Here is a 21,307-nt window from a genome sequence, read left to right as displayed (position 1 = left end):
CCTAATTTGTTTTTTTGGGCTTGTCATGGCAAAGCAGCTCATCCAGCAAACATGCCTGATGAGGTGTGAAGCCTGCACCCAAATCCCCCTCTCCTGCCCTCTGCCCACATTCCAGCTTACTGGAGGTAGACGTCACTCAGCGGCACAGTCTCAGGGTCAGAGGGAGGAATCCCTATTTAAACCTGAAGCCAGCGAGGGCAGACCAGAGATCAGTCATTCACAACTCACTTGCATCCAACTTTGCCTTCAGACACAGTTTAGTAAAAATCACATGTCGTTCACCGTTTAATTGTTTTCTTTCATTTATTCAACAAAAGCACAGTCCATTGAATTATCCTAGGGAAGAAAAACATGTACTTTCAGACTGGTGTACATGGTGGAGCTAAGCAGGAAGTGGCCACTTGTTTTGTAAAGTAAGCGCTGAACTTGGGAGAATGTAGTTAAATTATTTAAAGTCAGTCAAGGCTGAGAGTCTGTAATGACTAAAAAATATTTCATGAATACACTTAACATGTAAACAACTTCCCTGGAGGCAGAAAAAAAAGTACCATATCTTAAATTCTCCCTCCATCTTGGATTTGAATTGGGTTAAGTATAAGTCCCCCTTTGCATCATGTGACTTTGGGTGACATTTCAAAGCACTACGGGCTGACTTTTTATTGTTTGACGTAGTGTCGAGTTTGATGTGAATTTATATTAAATAGGAACTTGAACTGTACGATGCAACGTGTCCATTTTGAGAAGAGGTGCTGGGGATGTTTAGGTCTTCACCCCTGGCTGGGGCAGTTGTCAGGTGGTAATGTCTGCCAGGGTTATCGTAGTTGACATTATGTGGGCAAAGGGAACAACCTGGTCCCCGGTGGTAAAGAGGACAACGCTGCGGTGTTCCAGGTGTTGGGTTTGCCCGTGGCGGCTGTGTGGGAGCTCTAGAAGTCCAGGTGTTTGTTGCCGGAAGTGCCGGAGCCACAGGCTGAAGCCGCCGCCGCGGCCCCCCCCCCTGCCAGCTCCCCCCTGCTCACACGACTCACCGTCTCAGACAGGTCTGGAGGCAAATGCAGTCTCTACAGAAATTAGAGTGAGAGAGAGGGAGAGAGAGAGAGAGGGGGGGAGGGGGGGGCAGAGTATTAGATCAGCTTGTACGAAGGAAAAAGGAAGCACTGCAGTGGATCAACATACAGTGGATGGTACACTTCAGCGGTGTTTATTCATAGAGAAGCATGTTGGGCTGAAATTGCATTAGATGCTTCAGCACTCCCCTCAGCACTGGCAGCGCTGAGTAAACCTGCTAGCGTGCTGCTAAATGCTTCAGAGAGCTTTAGGTCTGTTACAGCTCACATGGAATATGTGTGTGTGAGAGTGTGTGTGAGGTGGAAGTGCTTTGAGAGAACTGTGAATGGGACACAACGGCATGCATCAATGGGGTGATGTAAGAGAAAGTTTGTATTCAACAAAAAATTTCAGGTAGAATCTAGAGATGTTTTTGTTTTCATGGACACCAGCCTCGGCCCTCATCACCAAAAAGAATCTTGTTGTCTTTCCAAGTTGATATGTTCGTCTGTGTCTACGTGTACGGATCGAGTGTATTTGCTGTTTCTCTACTGTGTTTGAAACACAGATGATTATGTTCCGGCTAATGCCAGAGTCATTAGAATCAAGTCATTTAGCCGTTCCACACTAAAGCTTATCTGTGGAGCCGCCCTGTGCCAACTCAAAGCACAAAGGGCCACTCATGTAAAGCCCCCTAACACTAACACGCTAACCGCTATAAAGCTTAAGAGGGCTACACTGCTGCTCCGCTCTCTGCTGAAGCCACAAGGAAAGGCCGCCGGTGGCACTCATCAAACAAAGTCTTGAGGAGGTCCTCAGAGTGGGAGAGGAGGTGAAGTGTCCCGTGAGTCAAGTGTGCGCCGGGCTCAATGGTGCTGAGTGGCTTGTCGCTCGAGTGTCTGCCGAGGAAGTTGAATCAGAATACAGGCATCCCCGGGTACAAGAGAAGTTAAACCCTGTAATTTGCCCCCTGAAAGAATCTGCCATGACATCTGAAACCCACTGGTCGAAAGCCTGCGCTCCCACCCCACCCCACCCCAGGCCTCTGAACATGCCCTGCCCGCCACAACCTTACCCCCTCCAGACATCCAGCTTTAGGAGAGCCCTTCCACTCCCACAGATTCTTATCTTTTCCTTAATCGCTAGGTGTTTGGGTACAGGGTTTAGCAGTGTCATTACTAAAGACATCATTTGGGACGACACAGCGCTCTTCACCCCTCTAGGGCAGAGCGCTTCCTTCCTTTGCTTAATACTGTTTTAAGGAGCATTAAAACACCTGAGTCTGAGCAGCAGAATGTCACTGATGTTCCTCTCTGATGTGAAGCCTCGTGCTCCTGCTGCTGCGGCTAACACGTTTGAGGTGCATCGTGCTCAAGTGGCCTCTTTTCTGTTGAGCACATGGCCTTTGTGTGTGTGTGTGTGTGTGTGTGTGTGTGTGTGCATTTGTATGTGTGTGTTAGCCTACTCTACTTGTCAAGCAACTATAGGAAACAAGAGGAGTAGCCTTCATACAGCCTAGCAGATTATCTGGGGCAGGTGAGCACTGAGACACTGTGAAGGACCTATAATTTAATGAAAGATGGTAAAGGTAAGGTTACACAGGACTTACAGAGGCAAGGATGAAAGCTTCCCTCTTTAGCTACAGCCGTACTACTATGTTTTTACTATACCTGTTTTTTTTAGACATGCACTAAACTCATTTGAATAAAAAATGTGAGGGTGAAAGCTTCCGGATTATGTGCAGACTTTCTCTGCCTGGTCCCTAAGTAGATTTTGCATAAAGTCATTAGAATTCTATGTGAGAACCCAGCGGGGGATTCATTTGCAATAATGACAAAATACACAAAAATAATATTTTCAGGTGAAAAAGCGGTGACATACACGTAGAAGACACCAACAAAGATGTCAAGAGAGTTTTTTGGTGCTAACGGCTGATCTCCGCAGCGGAGTTAATACGTTACTTCCTGCCACTGCCTTCTGCACCCCCCCTCAGCTGAACAATGTGGAGGATTTGTTGCTGTTGTGAACGCGTCTGTGCAGAGAAGCTCCTGCTGTGTTGTGCTCGTGTGAAAGGGAAACTGCGGATAAAGTCCGGACACAATTCTCTGGACTTTATCAGGCGAGTTTTTAGAGCTGCTTAAACGGGTCCCTGTTTTAGTTTGAAAAGCTGGAGCTGCATTTTATTCTGAACTGGCAGAAACAGAGATGTTTGGACACTCTAACAACAGCTTGCTGATTGGGTCTTCACTGATTCATCAGGCTCCTATTACATGTCCCTCTTCTGGAAAAACACAAAGAGCATTAGCCTCAGCTACCAGTGCAGAACAAAACATGGATAATCAACAAGCGCTGCTGACCCTGTTTTGAGTTCAGAGTAGGAGACGAGATGATATTCATGAAATCTATGATAATTCCTGTGAACTTCGACAAACACTTCCTCCTGTTTACACCGACACGTGCATGTCAAGTATATGTGAGTGGTCACATGATACACAGCTTCAGGCATGTTAAGCTGCTTTCAGGCATGCACTGGTCTCCGGATTCACCACGAGCGAGTGGGGGGGTTGATGATGCTTCTAACACATGAAAGATGCAAAAATGCAAAAAACTAAAAGAAAACAAATATCACCAAGTGAAAAAGCGACGTCACACATGTAGAAGACACCGACAAAGATGTCAGGAGAGTTTGTGTTGATAAGAGCCGGCGACGGTGACAGGCTGCTGTAAACATGGTCACATGATCTCGGCAGCAGAGTTAATATGCCACTTCCTGTGTCTGTCTGCCGCAGTCGCCTGCTCCAACTCTCGCCTGAATATTGCGAAGGTTGTGAAAGCATCTGTGCAGAGAACCTCCCACTGTGTTCTGTGTGTGTGAAAGAAAGACTACTGGCTAACTCCGGAGCCAATTCTCCGGATTTTACCCGTAGGTCAGGTTTGAAAACGCTTTAAGGATTAAAACCTGGTAAGGAGCCAGAATGCTTGAGTGGACAGATATCAAAACAGTGTTTTTAAACAAAAATTTAGTAGTATGGATGTAGCTTTAGGGGAAGACAAGACAAATGAGCATTAACCAACGAGCTAAAAAGTTCAAGATGAATTTGTTGGACTTTTCTTTCTCTGACTCACTCTCTCTCAGACACACACAAACAACCATGCAAACTCATATATTGGCCTTGAGGGGGCCTCCAGAAGCTCCTCTGCTTCCATCCCTGCCAAACCTCACCTGTGTAACCTTTCGTGTCTTCAGCTCACTCAAGTGTGATTGAAAAAGAAAAACAATGCATTGATCAAGCCTGGACTCAGTCCTGCTTAGTGCATCGCAGCGGAAACACGGTAGAGAGAAGGGTAGGAGAAAAATCAATCACATATACATCATTCTCAGTGGGTGAGGAAAGAAAAAAAAAAAAAAAAGACATCACACCGTTGTCTGGCTGTCACGCACCCAAGGCCCTGGCTACCACCATGCCTGCTTGGCTCTGGGCTCTGTGAACCTACTGAGCATGTGCAGAGCGAAGGTCAAAGCAATCCAGAAGTGAAGCTCAGCTCCTCTAACCTTTGAGTTCAGGGGCAGATGAGAACAATCAATGGCAACATCAAAGTTGGAGGGAGGAGCAGACAAACCAATCGATCGGTTTGACACACAGAGGGAAAACACAGCCTAGTAACAGTCAGCAGCGTCCTGCACATCACTGACAACCACTGTTAGAGCTGATAACTCTTATTGGTTTTCAGCAGCCATATAGGAACTTCATTTATACTCACTCCCGCTTCAGAAAACAGAGAAAAATAACTCCCTTTACCCTGATATTAAAAATTTCGCCCAAACACAATGTTAGTACCTTGCACTTATTTGAGTCGTAATAGGCCAACCATGGTGCTGCCACGGACATTTGTGTTGACACCAAATGAATGGAGGTCAGTGCAGGACTTAGACAGACATAGTCACGGAGGCTCTGAGTCTGCTTCCCTACGACCTGCACACTCCATGATGTAAACAAGGACATCCGGAAAACCCTCAGAGGCATAGTGGGGTGTATTTGTGTGTGAAGTCTTTCTCTGCTGCCTGGCAACCTTCACGCGGGTGGAGAAAGAGGGATAAAATGAGAGAGACGGGGGTTGTCACTGGATGGGAGTGGACGGCGGGAAAGTAAACCATTGGCTGTGGTGCGCTACTGGAGGGGGGATTGGGAAAAGGACTGTGTGCCACAATGTTACTGCTGAGTATGTGTGTGCAAATGTGTGTGTGTGAGTGTGTTAAGAGTTGTGATGTCAATGTTCCCTCACTGGTGGCGGGTAGGGGTAAAGGTCTGTGGTTCAGCATCGCTCCACAGCCAGAGGGGCTGGGGCCATGCTGGCAACAGGGTGAGGGGTGACAAAGCTCCAAACGAGTGCTAAGCACTTGAAATGAGCCCTGAGGGTTGGCCCAGAGACTAGCTTTGGCTAAGAGGGTTACTAATATCTCCCCATAATGGACAATTCCCCTCAGCTTACCAAACACCCCAAAGACCCGGTTGTTAAGGAGTACAGAGCTTCATGCTACTTGTAGCTGGATGGTTACAACCTCCACATGTCTCAGAGTTTCATGGGTCAGAAAAGGCACAAAATCACAGATGTAATGTTTTTTCCTACACGTACAACAACAGAAGAGTGTTAGAATTCAGGAATCCAGATGTAGACAATTTTTCCGACTGCAGCTTACAAGGGACCGGCTCACACAAAGCAGTGCCATCAAAGGCATTCCACTGCTGGTAACGGCTTGCTAATGACTGGAGTATTAGGTGCTAATTTAACGAGTCATTTCTTCCATAGAGTTTTAGCCACACTTTCAAATGGCCTGTGTCACTGTACAGCTTAGAACTATGGGAAACCCAACACCTTGTTGGAACACATGACGACTGGTCTGGCTGTTCCGATCAGATTAGCCGTTGTAGGAACATGCTCAGTGAAGTGACACGATATTTACCATAAACACCTACTTAACACAATAACCGTAGTCATTTGGTCAGTATATTATAAGCTCTATTAAGTCAGTGAAATGACAGAAAGTAAATGCTGTATAACTAAGCGGAAGTTGTTAGAATCACAGGAGAAACAACAACTAATCAATCTGGCTGATGTGCTGTCATGCATGAAAAAGACATTTCTGTTATTGTGCTGATACACAACAATGCAATGAAATCATTCTATAGTTTGAATGGATATATATGGCACACGTCTAGTATTTCTGTACAGTGGTCACACTAGAGGGGGATACCGCTCACCAATTCCATTTGTCTGTGCAGCACAGCTGCAGTGCAGCCACTGTAAACTAATGTGAACGTCTGTCCACAACACCAGGTCAATGTCCTCCATTTCGAGTCTCATTTCTACAACCAGCCGAGGGTCAAAATGGTAGCAGAACAAAATTGGTAGAGATTTCCCAGACTCGTTGGTCTATCCAGTCACTAAACCGAATCACTAAAGCTGAATCACCCCCCAGCGTCATAATCCCTCACACCTCTAAAGTTACACCGCATTGTGTGGGAAATCATTTGCTGACCCTATAGGAACAACTAGTATTAACTTCAGCCCACCAAAACCCACATAATGAGGCGATGTGCTTCTTCTATTCGAGAAGCGACTATCATCACATTTACGCTGTTTGTTAGGATACTTCCGCTAGCTTTGCCAGGAAATAAATAAATGCAGAAACAACTCAGCATAAATCCCATCACTCTGGTAATTCCATCCCACCTGCACCTAACAAAAGCCAGAAGAAGCTTTACCTTCCTCTTCTTTTGTGGCAGCCTGCAACACGATCCCCGGCCCTACCCTCAGCATAACCTGTTGACTGGGGAGGTTTCAATCTCTCAGTTTGTCTGCTTTAAACTTTTAAAGTCTTTTGATTTCATTCATTGTTTCATGTGATCTTTTTTGTCAAACAAATGTCAAATCATTTATTTTCTATCCGTCAATTTCAGTAGCTTACAATGTTGGTGATTAAGGATTTTAAACTTATTCAACTAATTCAGGATTAATTCAATTCATCAAGTTAAACATTTTACTTTAGGACGGGTACATTTTTTTTAAATTCTACACTGTCCTATGGACATGCCTGCTCCATGAAAATACTCAACATGTAAATTAAGAAAGATAAAGACAGCAAAGCAGGAAAGAAGAAAGCAAGAACTAAGCTACTTTCAGACATGCACTGAAGTCAGAGAACTTTCAAGTGTGGGCTTATGTGAGAACACCAATGTCTGAGTTTTCCAACCAGCCAATGTCTGGAAAATTTCCATGGGAGAATACAGCAGGACATTTTTCAGACAATTCAAAGTGAGTGAATGGGTTTGTTGACATTTCTAAAATGGGATGGACATGATCACCATCTTTGATGTGCTGTTACGTCACATCCTGCCGGACATTTCACTGTAGTTGTGAACGCATCGGACCCCGACAATCTCCTGCTGTGTTCTTCATATGTGAAAGGCAAACTCTAGCAAATGTCCTGTTCATGTCTCAAAACAGCTCGACACTGCAGCTTACCTCCAGTATCTTTTTTGTAATTGGGCGAAGGTCACCTGCTCGTAATGTCACCTGCTGCCTGATCCAGGATAATCTGAGACACAGGCCTACACACAGCTGGGCAGACTGACATACAGATACAGACACTGGCTTATCATCTCTTCTGCTACACGGATAATGGATCTGACAGAGTCGACAGCAGACAGGCAGAAGGATGAGTAAGGATTCATAGTGTAATTATATTCCCCAACACAGGAAGAATGGGAATGGACGAGCAAATGACTGAATTTCATTAGAAGTGAGCAGGTCTAAACAGGAAATTGATTAGCTGACAATATTGAAAGGTTTTTTTTTTTTAGACCTAATGGAATGTTTTTTTTTGTTCCCTTGATTAACTAGCTCCTGACGTACCCTTCACGCTCCACAGATGGAAGTAAAACTGCATTTAATAGCATGTCATGTTAGTAAACATGACATGCATGGGAAATCAGATAGCACTGCGCTGCTTCTGAATAACCAAATGGACAAACAAGGGCCAAAGTGTAACCGTGCTGTAGCACAACAACTTGACTTGTTATCTCCCTGGTCATCATCTTGCACTGAGCCCTCCTCTGGGGTCTCTGCTCGGGCCTGTCAAGAGCTTTGACAGGAGATGCAGCGTGGGGCCATTTTGTCTCTTTTCAGTTCGGTTTTGTTTCTCTTTGGAGGGCAGTGATGGTATGGACCGTGGGCGTTGTGGGGTGAAGGGGTGAGGGCACATTGACCCCGGTGGTGATGGGTAGTAAGGGGTGGGGGCTAGTTGGTGTTATGGACTTGAGCACAGCCAGGGAGTGCTGGTCCGCCCCTGGAGTGACATGGTGCCTGGAGAGAAAAGGGAGAGGGATAGAGGGCGTAGAGTACAAACATGTCTAAGTGCTGCCTTCACTACAGATAGGCCCATAGCAAAGAGTGCGGCTGCATGGGTTATGACAGCATATCTGGGGGACCTCTCGTGCCCTCCATCCCTCAAACACACATTTTTACCCCCTCAAACCATGACTCTGATATAAACATGTTCAGGTTAAAAAAACACTGACACTTTTGGTAAGAGCAGGTTTTACAGTGCTACTGACGCCTTGTTATAATAACCATACGACAGAGTATTAGGGCCATGTTGAAGAAATAAGAATTGTGAGATTTTAAGAATACAGTCATAGTATTTGGAGAATAAAGTTGTAATTTAATAAATAGTCATTTTACAGGGGAAATATCAGAAGTTCAGTCTTTTGCCTGCGTCAATTTGAGGAATATAGAGCATCTTGTTAAGTTAGACTTTAGTATTTGTTTTACAAATAACATAATACTTTGGCACATTAGCACCACACTATTAAAAGTATTAGGACTTTGAGAAGATTGTGTAGGAAACTATATTCCAAAGAAAGAATAACACGGACCGGAAAGAAATTGCCTCTTTTGTGGAGGTTGAAATGTTTAGAAGTGGGCGGCTGCAAATCGTTTTAGTGACATTCAAAGGGGTTTTGTATTTTCATAACAAGATTGGTTTAAGATTTAAAATCCAGAAAGTGTGGAACTGTGTGTGGAACCATTTCTACTTAAAAATAATTGTTCGACCACTTTGAGAGTTTATATCTTTAGAAAAACGTGTTGGACTATGATCTGTAGCAGTTTCCAATATTTCTCTAATGTCTCCAATGGTCTCATGGCAACTTCATGATGCAAAGGCTCACAGCATATAAATATATTCTTTAGAATTTTGTACTATTCTCTGGATCTGTCACTGCTTTAGTCACCAAAAAATAAAGCCAGAGTACCACCAATGAAAATTAGCCATGTATTATTCATGTTTTTCCTATGTCAGTCTAGTGCACAAACCCATGTCCAGTCCAGTTTATTCTGGACAATAAACTGGACTGGTCCACCAACACACAGGCCGTCTACAAGAAGGGCCTGAGCCGGCTTTACTTCCTGAGGAGGCTCAGGTCCTTCCACGTCTGCAACAAGATGCTGCAGATGTTCTATCAGTCTGTTGTGGCGAGCACCATCTTCTTTGCTGTGGTGTCCTGGGGTGCGGGCATCAAGGCAAAGGACGCCAACAGACTGAGAAAACTCATCAGGAAGGCAGAGTCTGTGGTTGGCTCTAAGCTGGTCACCCTGGAGGAGGTGGTGGAGGACAGGATGCTGGCAAAACTGCTGGCAATCATGGACAATCCCTCTCACCCCCTCTACAAAACACTGGACAAGCTAAGGAGCAGCTTCAGCCACAGACTCATTCAACCCCGCTGCTCTAAGGAACGATACAGGAAATCATTCCTCCCAACTGCAATAAGACTGTTCAACTCATCTACCTCTGTCAGAGCCACCATCACAGAACTGCACTAAACATGTCTCCTGCACTGTGTACCTGTACAACCGCTCCTTATACACTTACTTCACATCATATGTGATATGTGTGCATATAAACCATATTGATATTATATATCATTTTATACAATAATATTGTCTTTTGCACACTCTGTATACATATTCTTAGATTCATAGTATATTATATTACCTATTGTATAGTCAAATACTTATATTCATATTCATACTTCTACTATGTATCATATCATACTCTCTGTATATTCTTGTTTACATAAGTCTATATACACATATTTATTTATGTGTACATGTTATAATTACTATTATTATATCACCATTACTATTATTATTATATATACTGTTGCTGCCATTATTACCATATACTGCTTTTATATTGGTATAATTACTATCATATATAAATATATATTATGTTATATTATATACTATATATACTGTACTATACTTATATACTGTCTAACAATACCATTACCATCATATCATCAGTACTTTTACCATCATCTTGCCAATGCACCTTATCTACCTATTTTATTGTATTTTTATCTTGTGCTTCTGTTTTTTTATTCTTTCTACCTTTTAATTTTATTCTATTGTATTGTATTGTATTTAATTGTATTCAAATATACCGGCTGCTATGACAACTTAATTTCCCTTCGGGGATGAATAAAGTACTCTATCTATCTATCATCTATCTATGTATAAAAAGACAGAGGGACCCGCAGGGCCACTTGCCTATGCATGTGTCACACAGAAGTATTTACAACATACGCACTAAAGCAGGTTATTACAACTAAAGTTCCCTCCACCCCGTCTCCCCTTCAAACGAAAGTCCTATTCCTCCTACATCGTTCGTGTCGTGATGGAGTTCACGCAGTTTACAGGCATAACATTTGGCAAAGTGAAAGGTCATGTGGAGGTTACTGTGTCAGCCTGGGTAAATGGCTGACCCCTTGGGAGAGGCGGGGGTGATCGCTCTCGCAGAGGAATAGTGTGTTGTGCTCGCAGAAGACTGACTTAGAATCAGAGACACTGGGACGGCAAAAGATGTGTGAAAGCTTATTTAACACCATTTGCCTACTTGTGCTTGTCCTGCATGTAGCATTATTGCACTAAAGGCTCAAAGATGAGGTAGCTGTTGGTTTTGTCCCTGCTTGGTGCCACAAAGAGCAGCTTAATACAGCTGCATCCTCCTCAGCAAAGGAGATGAACCATAGAGAGGTTGAGCTGTGCATGACAACCCGGCATCGGGTCTTTTCACAGGGATATTCCTTGGACACGTTCATGGCTTTGATTCAGCAATTTGAAATCTCCAAGACCTAAATGAGTAACTGTGGAACACACAGAAAACGTTGATGCTTTCACCATTTACCAGTCCTGATCTTGAGAGTCAGCAAGAGAGGGAAGAAGCAGAATGGAGGCGACGGGTAGAAAGGTTGAATAACAGGTGGTATAAGAATGTTACAGTTAAACAGATTTACCAGGAAGAAAATCTACCCATGTGACAAAGTGATGCAATGGGGACAATAGAGTGAAAGCATATGAAGTTAACCATTTGTATACATCTAAGAAAGTTGTGCTCACATTGCATTTAGCTGTTCCGAATGTTAAACCTGTGTAAGATTAAGTGCTGACGTGTTTATATCACATTTGTCTTTGTGGTTGCACAGGAGTGTGCGTGTATGTTTGCATGCATCCGTGTCTGTTCGACTGCCTGGATGAATAAAGGGGGGTGGGTATAATCCATCACCAGTTGATAGTCCTCACAAAAAAGGAGCCCTTTTTGCTGAGAGGACAGCCCTTGTGCGGACAAAGACCACCATACTGGGGACTTCATAGGACCCAGCTGAAAAGGTGTTGCCCAGAGTAACCCCATTCACATTAACAGGCATTCTGGCCAAAGCCAGTCATTACTGCTGACTTGGACCAGCCGGGCCACACATAGACCAGCCTAGAGCCTCTAAGGCCATTCACTCCACATCAGCCCACAGGCAAACAGCCTGAACTCTGCCACTGGGGAGCATCTAGAATTGTTACCATTCAATTCGACTGTCCGTCTTGAGAGCTTCAATGTATGCAGCCTTTGAGCACTTTTATAAAAAAAAAAAAAAAAAAAAACAGGGACATACAGTTTTCTAGGGCAACACTGGAGTCATTGCCCACAGTTAATGTGTCTAATCTGGACCGAAGACTTGAACAGACACTTCAAGATAATGCTTGGATAATAAACAATAGTTGCCAGGGTAAAACTTTGACTTGCATTAAGTAAGATGAGACACATAGAAGCTTCTTGGTTTAAATCTACATACAGTATAACAAGCTCCTTCTATGTAGAGATCCCGCTATGTTGACGTTAGGGAGACACTCCTTGTTGCAACACCGTTGCTTGTTTACACTGAACCAATGCAAGCCAGAAATGTGATTTTACATATTATGTTTGTAACACAGAATCAGAGACATGACATGTTACACACCATCATCTGTCCAGCAATGTCAGTTCTTCCATTTGGCTCAGTTACTACCTCTGCTGCTGGGAGAAGGTGGAACAACAATCCTCCCCTATTCCGTGTTCATACCTTCTACACAAAAAAAATGCTTTGTAATAAAGGCGCAACATTCCTGTTTTTAACGGACATTGTGAAATGGGCTAAAGTTGCAATAAATGTAGTAAGTAAATATCTATCTGGCTGTGATATGGCAACATTAAAACATTTCTTTCCATCCACTGCTGTTCCACTACCACTGTCATTGGTGACAGTCCCAATCGAGGGTCACCTCTGTCAGAGTTACACAGTGGAACGGTATGAGAGTAAGGCTGAAGCACTCCCCCTGGACTTGTGTACTTGGATTTTTGGGTCTGAAATGCTTCGCTTCACTAATCCACTCAACTCCAAACAACACTATGGAAAAACAAAATATTTTCCTTTCTCCAATTTCACTGATACAACCTCTCAAAGTTCAAAGTTGAATTAAGTACAACTGGTCTTGGTTGAAGGTAGATGAAGATACTTCATATGATTTCAACTAACAGTCAATGGCTTAAGCATCAGTTTTCCCATGTTTACGCCTGGTGTCCACTCTACTCCAGAGTTTTTGAGCTGACCCAGTTTTAGTTTGAAAGATCCAGAGATGAGTTTTAGTCTGGATGGGCACAAACTTAACTTAACTCTAGCAAACTATGACTCGGAAACCCATGTTTGTTTCCTGGTGGGTCTTATCAGTGACAACGTGTCCTTCCATCTTCTTTCAAGTGACCTTTTTCTAGAGGAGAAACGTCATCAGCCTCAACTACCAGTCGACAGCCAACACGGATAGAAATTACAAACATTATTCATCTCGTTGGTAGAATTGTAAAGAGCATTGTAGGTGCGGGATAAGTGCTGTCGAAGGCCTCCACATCTGTTGAGGAATGAATTCTCTATCTTGACAGAGAAGGCCTCCGTCAAGTTTCAACAACCAAGTCCAGTTGCCCTAGATTCAACTTTTCTTGAATGACCGTGATATGGTTCAGATATCAAGAATGTTCAAAATTTTATTATAAAGTCTGAATGAATATTCTTGAATCAAATAGTTATTTATGATCAATGTTTTACAAAAAGATGAAACGCAGACAATCCTCAGGCCCTGTTCACACATGCTATTAACAACCATCACATGGGATCCAATCATTTATCTAGTCTTGTGCTAGACAGCTTTACTTATACACCCAAGCCGTAGCAGGGATGTTTTGAGATCTGATCACTGACCACATTTGTGGGACAGAATTGGCCACCCATCTTCGCAGTGAGAATACAAATGTGTTCTGAGCCATATATTGAACGAGCACAAAATCCGTTGACGTCCTCTGACCTACTACGGTTTCAAGTATTTATATACTTCCTAGTGCATATTTATTTTGTTATTTTTTATATAGATTCTACTTAATTTGAGAGCCACAATGTGCTCTTACATCGCTTTGTCCATCTTCCTTATCTTCCTCTCACACCAAAACAAAATAAAACATGGACATCCGATCTATCTCTATAGTCTGACTGGCTGAAAGCAACATAATTTGTTTTTTGCGGATAGAAATGATGCACATGTTTATTAGCATTGAGTGGGTATGTGAGATCCGATCACATAAGAGACACATTCTATTGCCAGGTGTGGACTACAATATTTAGAGCTGTCTACTTGCAACCGGATCACCAAAGACGGATGTTAACACCAGGTCTGAACAGGGCCCCTGTCTCTGTCTCTCCCTGCCCCTGTTTGCCCTCCCTCCCCACATCACGTCCACCTCTGCTCTCCTCTCCCATACGCTCCCTGTGGGCAGGTGGGTGTGTAAATTTAGCCACAGCTAGGTGAGGTGCTTCCTGGGTAGACTGTTGGCAAAGCCACCTTTAGGGTGTTCAAGATGTCAGAGGGAATGAGACATCACCTCGGCTGCCCTGTCAAAAAATTCACCACCTTCCATTTCCCCCATAACCTCTAGGTCCTAAGAGCACTGTGGGTGATGGGGAATTCTTGTTTTGTGTTTTCTAATTTAGCCTGAAACACATTAGCCATTACCTAACCTAGAGCGCTGGCTGAGTGTTAATTGTGAAGCATTACTAAAGCCATTAAAACAGTGAGCCAGGGCCCGGGGAGAACGCATGCTCAAGTTAAAAATTCGGACTGACAGTGCTAAATGCATGTGATACCCTCTCAGCAAATGACCCCTATAGACACATTTCTGGATTTCAAAAATTAAAAAATTAAATGTTTTTGAGTCCACAAAAGATGAACAATGATTTTGGTTATGACTTTCAATCTGGATGCATAAAAGAACCTGATACAAGATGACTAATAAACAGAGACTTTTCATCTGAAGTATAGTAAATAGTATTTTTTTACAAAAATAATCATTGTGTTAACCTGATCTACATTTTGACAAACTTAATACCATTAACCTCATTTCACAGAACCCTAAAGTGTGAAGCTAAAAAAATATATCATCTGTGAAGATTTAGCACCATAACATCTCCACATATGAATGCACTGGGGTCATGGGCAGCTAACTATTTTAGAGGGTTTCATTTATATTCACAGCAGATGCAGTGTCTGCAGGCGGTCTGCTGCAGAAGCAGGTTGGTTAATAAAGATGACCTTCTACTAACTACCATCAGAATTTACAGCAGCACAGATTTCCATCCAAATCAAATTCTGCACTTACAGAGCCTTTCATTTTGTTGAAAAGTTTCTAGAAACTTGTTTTAAAAAGAAAAGAAAAAGCTTTGCTGTGTTTAAGCGTATTTGTCCAAAAAAGCCTTTAAAAGGCTGGAGGAGACTGATGAGTGAGGATATTAGTTTGATGTGTATAATTAGTTTCCAATTCTATAAAGAATAGTTTAAACTACAAAAGTAAGGGTGAGTAGAAAGACTGATACAAACTGCAGTGGAGTTGAAAAGGATCATGAAATTGGAAAGGGTTCCAAGCCGTCCAGCTTCTTCATTCTCCCCGATGCAGAGTTAGGCGTTTTGCTGGGAAATGGGCGGCCTGCCAGATTGGGGCCAAGTCAGAGTTGTCAGGGGATTACAGTTCTGCCTTGCTCACTGCAGGGGGTGCGGAGTGGGCCTCAATTACCCTGGAGCGGTGTGTTTGATTTGGCCCGGCACTTTTGGGGACAGCCCAAAGCTGAATAAGGCACCATTAGCAACTCAAAATCCTGCCCTAAAATGAGTCCACTTATGCATCACATACAGTAATTGTGTGTCTATCAAAGGCTGGCAGGTCTCCACCAATTACCCTGATAACAACAAAACAATCAATGCATAATATTATCTGCCCAGCACCTGTGGGCAGCCTTGGACTTCCAAGCTTTCCTGTTGAAAACTTCAGCTGTTTGAAAACTTCAGTTCATTCAAAGTGAAGTTCCAACTTTAGAGAACTAAAACCGGAAAAATCTGAGGATGCACTGAGATAAAATGGAAAAAATGTGATGCATACGTGTTTATACTACTTCACAAATACACGGAGATGACGGACAGAGGGAAATACTGTGGTAGAGGGGGAAGAAGAGAGAGAGAGAGAGACAGAGAGAGAGAGAAAGAGAGAGAGAGGGAGATCCCCGTACTCTGGCTACAGTTGGAGCTGTGCAATTGAATTTCACACGATATGAGGCAGCAAATGGCATGTAAAGGCTGAAGTGTCAGACGGTTGCTGCCACACGGGCCAGACAGATAAGGGAGGTGTAACTGAAATCATTAGGTAACTCTGCAGGACATCAGGGGCAGGTCGAGGTTGGCAGGGGGCTACGGGAGCCAAAGGTCCTCCTTGAGCTCCATTGAACACCCACTCAGCCTGATATACATGCACTTACAAACACACAGGGAAAATCACTTATACAAACACAAGCCGCAAGACAAACAAGGACTCGAGACAGAGACGGGCAAACAACCGAGTGCTGTTTTTGCCTCTCCACCCACAAACACATGCACATGGGCACACACACACAAAGATATGCACGCACGCGTACACAAGCACACACACACACACAAACACCACTTCACACCGCAGACGCCTCATTGAGGTATCAGCTCCAGCGATTGTGTTTGTCCACCTGGGTATGAAAGAGCCATTCTGGCCTGTGTGGAGGAGACAGCCGTGTGATGCAGCTCAAGCCGGAGCCCAGCTAGGCTACGTCTGTCTCCGGCTCTCAGGGAGGGGAGCAGCCAAGTGTGGATGCACCTCATTACCTCACTCATCCACACACCAATTACCCCTAAATAAATACACCCAGCCCACAGGCAGCAACAATGACATCCAGCCTGAAAGGGAAGAAAGGACGCCGTTCAGAAAGCATTTGCACGCACAGAAAAGTGCTGTTGGATAATGATGAAAAAAAAAGTGCAGAGAAAGGAAGCAAAAAGAAGAACATGCAGGGGGCTCCGAGTCTTTTAAAGAGCTCAAAGACGAAACGAAGAAAAGAGAAAGAATGAAACAAACACCGATCGAGCCGAGTGAAGTGATTCAGAAAATGATAATTTCTTGCTAAATTTCACCCAACACATCCGCAAATGATTGTTGTGACGGGGGAGGGGCAAGGTTTAATTGTTTTAATGCATGCAGCCATGAGATAGCTCTGCCACCGACTATAATGGTGATCGGTGTAGAGCAGACACATATTTGCATGTAAGATGGACTGCTTGGGGTAACGGCAACAGCAATGTGTGTGTGAAGGCCAAAGGACATTAGCTTAAAATAATAAAAACAGAAAGCAAGCAGCCAAAGAGTTGCATCCCAATAAAGATTAAACAACAAATATGGCGGATGAAGAAGAAGGAATACAGTTTTCTAGCCTGCATGAAAACAATTTACGCAGCTGCTAAAGTGAAAAAAGTCTCCGATAGAGTGACAAGGTGAGCAAAGGATGCAGAAAAGGTGTGTGGCAGAGAAAGGAAGACAGATGTGTTTTCAGGAAAGGGGGGGGTTTACGAACGAGAGAGGAAGCCAAGAGTTCCTTCATGCCCCCACCCCACACACCGCTCTGCCCACCTCCCTCCATGTGGGATCTTTCTGCATGAGTGACTCTGTCATACCTGGGGGACAAAATGGTTCTCTTCCTCTTCTCTCTCTCTCTCTCCCTCTGCCCCAGTTCCTCCTCACCCTCTTGTACTGTACGTCTGCGCTGTGATGAGCCAAGCCTAGGTAGTTCTATGGTACTGTGTGGCACAACAGCCTCAGGCCTTAATGAATAAGTGACAGGCTGCATAAAATAAAATCACCATTAATAATATTGAAAAAATATGAACATATACAGATTTAAATATCTATCAAGGAGCACATTGCATGAACCATTTTTATCCTGTCCCCCCCACAGGCAAGTGAGGTGATTCACTTCCTCTGCCATGGGTTGAACTGTAAGTCGCTGAGGGTGGTGTGGAAAAGGGAGGTCCTATAGGATGTTCTCCTTGATAGGCTGCTCCTCAGTCAGTATGTTCAAGCACATCCCCAACTTGAAAATAAACCCACATGACCAGAGCAGGCCGGGTTCACCTGACCAGAGGCGGATTCCTGGTAAACAGAAGCAGCGGCTGTGAACCCGTCAGATTTCCACGCTGTTGATTCGGTGTAATAAACACAAGGTGATGGATGGAAGGGAAGTGAAAGGAGCAGGTTTATTAGGATTCCATCCTGACGGGAGGATAATTGAGGGAGGGAACGCTGCGTATGTCTGATGCCACAGGTGGGTGGAGGAGTGTCGACATGCTGTGGCAGCATTGTCAGGATTCCTGGTGTACAGCTCAACCCTCAATCAGAGCGCATGGGAAAGGCTTTGTCACGGATAACACAACAGGCAAGATCTACTGGCCTTTTACTCCGCATTGTGTCTTTAAAACAGTTCCAGCTATTGAGACCTGGACCTAAAAACAGAAAGGTCCATTCGCCTATTCTCTCCTCTTCTTCGTCCCTGCTTTACGTTTGCCCGGAGGTTTCTCCCGAGAGTTCCAGGGTTTGAATTACACAACACATGCTGTTGTCTCATACACATAGCCACATAACCACGAACACATTTTTTCATAAACCAGTCCTAACGCTTCCAGTGAAAGCGTGTGACAAAGTGTGGCACTGCCCTGGGAAACATGCAAATAACAAACAGAAAGGTTTGCGTGACCCGTGAGATTTCACACACAAGCTTCACCTGACAGGAATGTGCAGGAAATGCGCAGGATCCTCGAGCACACACCCAGAGATGCTTGATGACATGTGCAATCCGCAAAGAGACAAACAAAAGGAAATTATCATGCTTCAGTTTGTATTCTTAAAAAGCATATTGAGTGGGTTCGGATCTGTCACTCATAATGACTTCAGCTCCATATTATGTAAACTGGATAAATTGACCACTGTACCATATGCTGTTTAAAGCCTCTTTGCTGCAATGTATAACCAATGACACCTTAACTCAACTCACAATAACATGTATAGATTTTTATATTTTAGCAGGACACTTTGATATGTGCCAAGGCCAGACACTGGTAGTAAAAAAAGCATGTTCATTTTGCATAAAAAGTTCAGGTTTTGCCACAGAGTAATGCTGCATCAACCAGTTATGCACGAGGATGGGCAATCAAATATGTACAAGGAAAGGTTCCCCATAGGTTATTTTCTAATAAAAACAGTGTAATTCTGTCATTTCCTTGGCAACTGTTGGGAGTGAGGATAAAATTACTGTAACTGATCAGTTTGTTCAGGTGAGTGGCAGCCACAGATCAGTCATGTTTCAACATAACACTACACTACCTTTTAAAATGATCACATTGTTGAATCAAACCTCTTAAAACATTAAATCCTTCAGAAAGGTAAGATTTACTGCCCTGAAGACAGGTTCACCTAATAAACTGGCAAATGAGTAATCATTTTTCATTGTAATAGGATTTCATCATATTGTTTTTCTTTGAAAGGTACTAGTCCAGAGTCACTGGAGATTACCTGGAGTTCACCAGAGAGACAGTCATGGTGTCATCACAGAGTACAAACTCTATGTCAGGTCCAACAACAGCAGGTTTAGCTTTAAAAAAAGAAACGCCTTACAGTTTTCAGTCTGATAGGCTACATACAAGGTGTGATGTGGCAAAGTGACCTCAGCCTGAACTGTCATACCACATATCAAACAAATCTTTCAACACTAACCCTAACTCAACGGCAATTATGGAAGACAGCTCTGCCAAAAGACACAATTAAACTCTCTTGCCCTCTTCTTGTTCCTTATCCAAATTCTGTTTGGCTAATTTCTGTATAAAAACGTCACTTGTGAAGTTTTGTTGTTGTTCTTGCACCTGTGAATCACCAGGAGCACGACCTGTTCAGACACGTACTGTTGACTGAAAACAGGACACGTGTCCTGTTCAATGTTTTTCGTGTTAACTGTCAGCATGGATGTAAATAAAGCATCCAACCTGTTAATACTTAATATAGCAATCATATCTCACTTTTCCTTCTCCCAATTTTTTTGGAGAGATCTCTCGGAACTGTGACATAGAAAGTATGCACTGTTCTTAAATCAGTTCAAGTTAGATTAAATATATAACAGTTTTAACACAATCTATAAATTAATAAATGTCATCCATTCACTAAAAAAAGAAAAATCGCTTTGGAAAAAGCCAGATTTTTTTAAAAAATGTATTACATACAGGATAGTGGCAAGTATGTGACAAGGCTAATTATAACATGAGCGGGGAGAATTTTGTATGGCAACAATTTAAATGGGATTAATGTGACATATCCTTGTGTAATCTCCCATCCCCCATGACGGGACAATCTCAGAATTAGCAGGACAAAAACTATGAATCCCACTTATATGGGTTGTATCCATTGGCAAACACACTTACTTCATCTGCCAAATCCCTAAATTAACACCTTTTTGGTGAGAAGGCTCAATTTGGAGCACATCAAACCAACACCACAGCTGGCATTCAAGGGTAAAATTAATTACTTCAGATACATGTGGTTCCTCTCAAAGTGGCAGACTTATTTGCATTGAGGAACATTCAGCAGAAGTAATCGATGCACACACAAAATACGGCCACCCAATGACCCCAGCCCCGTCTCCAAGTCCCTCCCCATCCCCAAAGCCCTGACGGCTCAGCCATGCATGGAGGAACAAACACAGGTAGCAAGAGCAAATCAGACTGCAACAAAACACAGAAACATGAATGGGAAGCATTACAATGACAGGCTGGAAGCAGGACAATGGGCCCGCCATTAAACAAACGGCAAATCCCAGGATGGGCTGCGGGAGTATGATACAGATTACAGTCACCTAGTCCCTGCCTGGGGAACAGGGGAGAGGGAGAAAAAAGGACACAATATTGCAATCTGACAGCTGACGTCTTCATATAAATGTATGAATTTACATTCCAATTAGAGGAAATTTACATCTTAATCACAGCGAGCAGTGTGTCGGTCCCTTGGTTAGTGTGTTGCTACGGTAATGAGGTGGGATGCCGCTGTGCTCTCTCATCCAGACAGTGATCTGTCAGCAGTCGACACCTCCCTGTTATGAGGGAGCTGCACCCTTAAATGCAACCGCCGCCGCGACCCAGTAATATTCGCCGAAATACGTCTTAAATACCAACAAGGTGCGAGCTACCACCCGGGGATAATGTGCCAAATATGGAGGTGGAAAAACATCAAACATATCTTAAATACAGTGCAGTGAACTAGGAGTTTCATTAACTGTCACTCAAGTGACAAGCTTTCAGTTCTCTACGGTATTCAGTTTCTAATTTCCATATCTAATAATGGGTATATTATCTTTAATGGTTTGATTTTGTTTCATGGTATTTGAAATGGATGGCGAAGCCGTCTGTAAAATTAGTCAAAAAGATCAAATCATCAGATCACATGCTGCTCTGGTGCTAA

At 43.4% G+C, this 21,307-nt stretch overlaps 1 protein-coding gene across 1 annotated transcript in view; it reads right to left on the bottom strand.

The window, feature by feature from the left end:
• Positions 1–284: 284 nt before the first annotated feature.
• The window catches only part of elp4 (elongator acetyltransferase complex subunit 4), a 57,717-nt gene continuing 36,694 nt past the window's right edge, over positions 285–21,307 (bottom strand). The window contains exon 10 of the mRNA XM_061068374.1: positions 285–1,061. Coding sequence (XP_060924357.1) covers positions 927–1,061 — 135 coding nt within the window. The 3' untranslated portion in view covers positions 285–926. The remainder of the gene's footprint in view (positions 1,062–21,307) is intronic.

Source organism: Limanda limanda, chromosome 3 (genome assembly GCF_963576545.1).
Source record: "Limanda limanda chromosome 3, fLimLim1.1, whole genome shotgun sequence".
NCBI classification, from domain to species: domain Eukaryota; kingdom Metazoa; phylum Chordata; class Actinopteri; order Pleuronectiformes; family Pleuronectidae; genus Limanda; species Limanda limanda.
The sequence above is the reverse complement of the archived record's forward strand: the minus strand, read 5'-3'. Positions and strand labels throughout refer to the sequence as shown.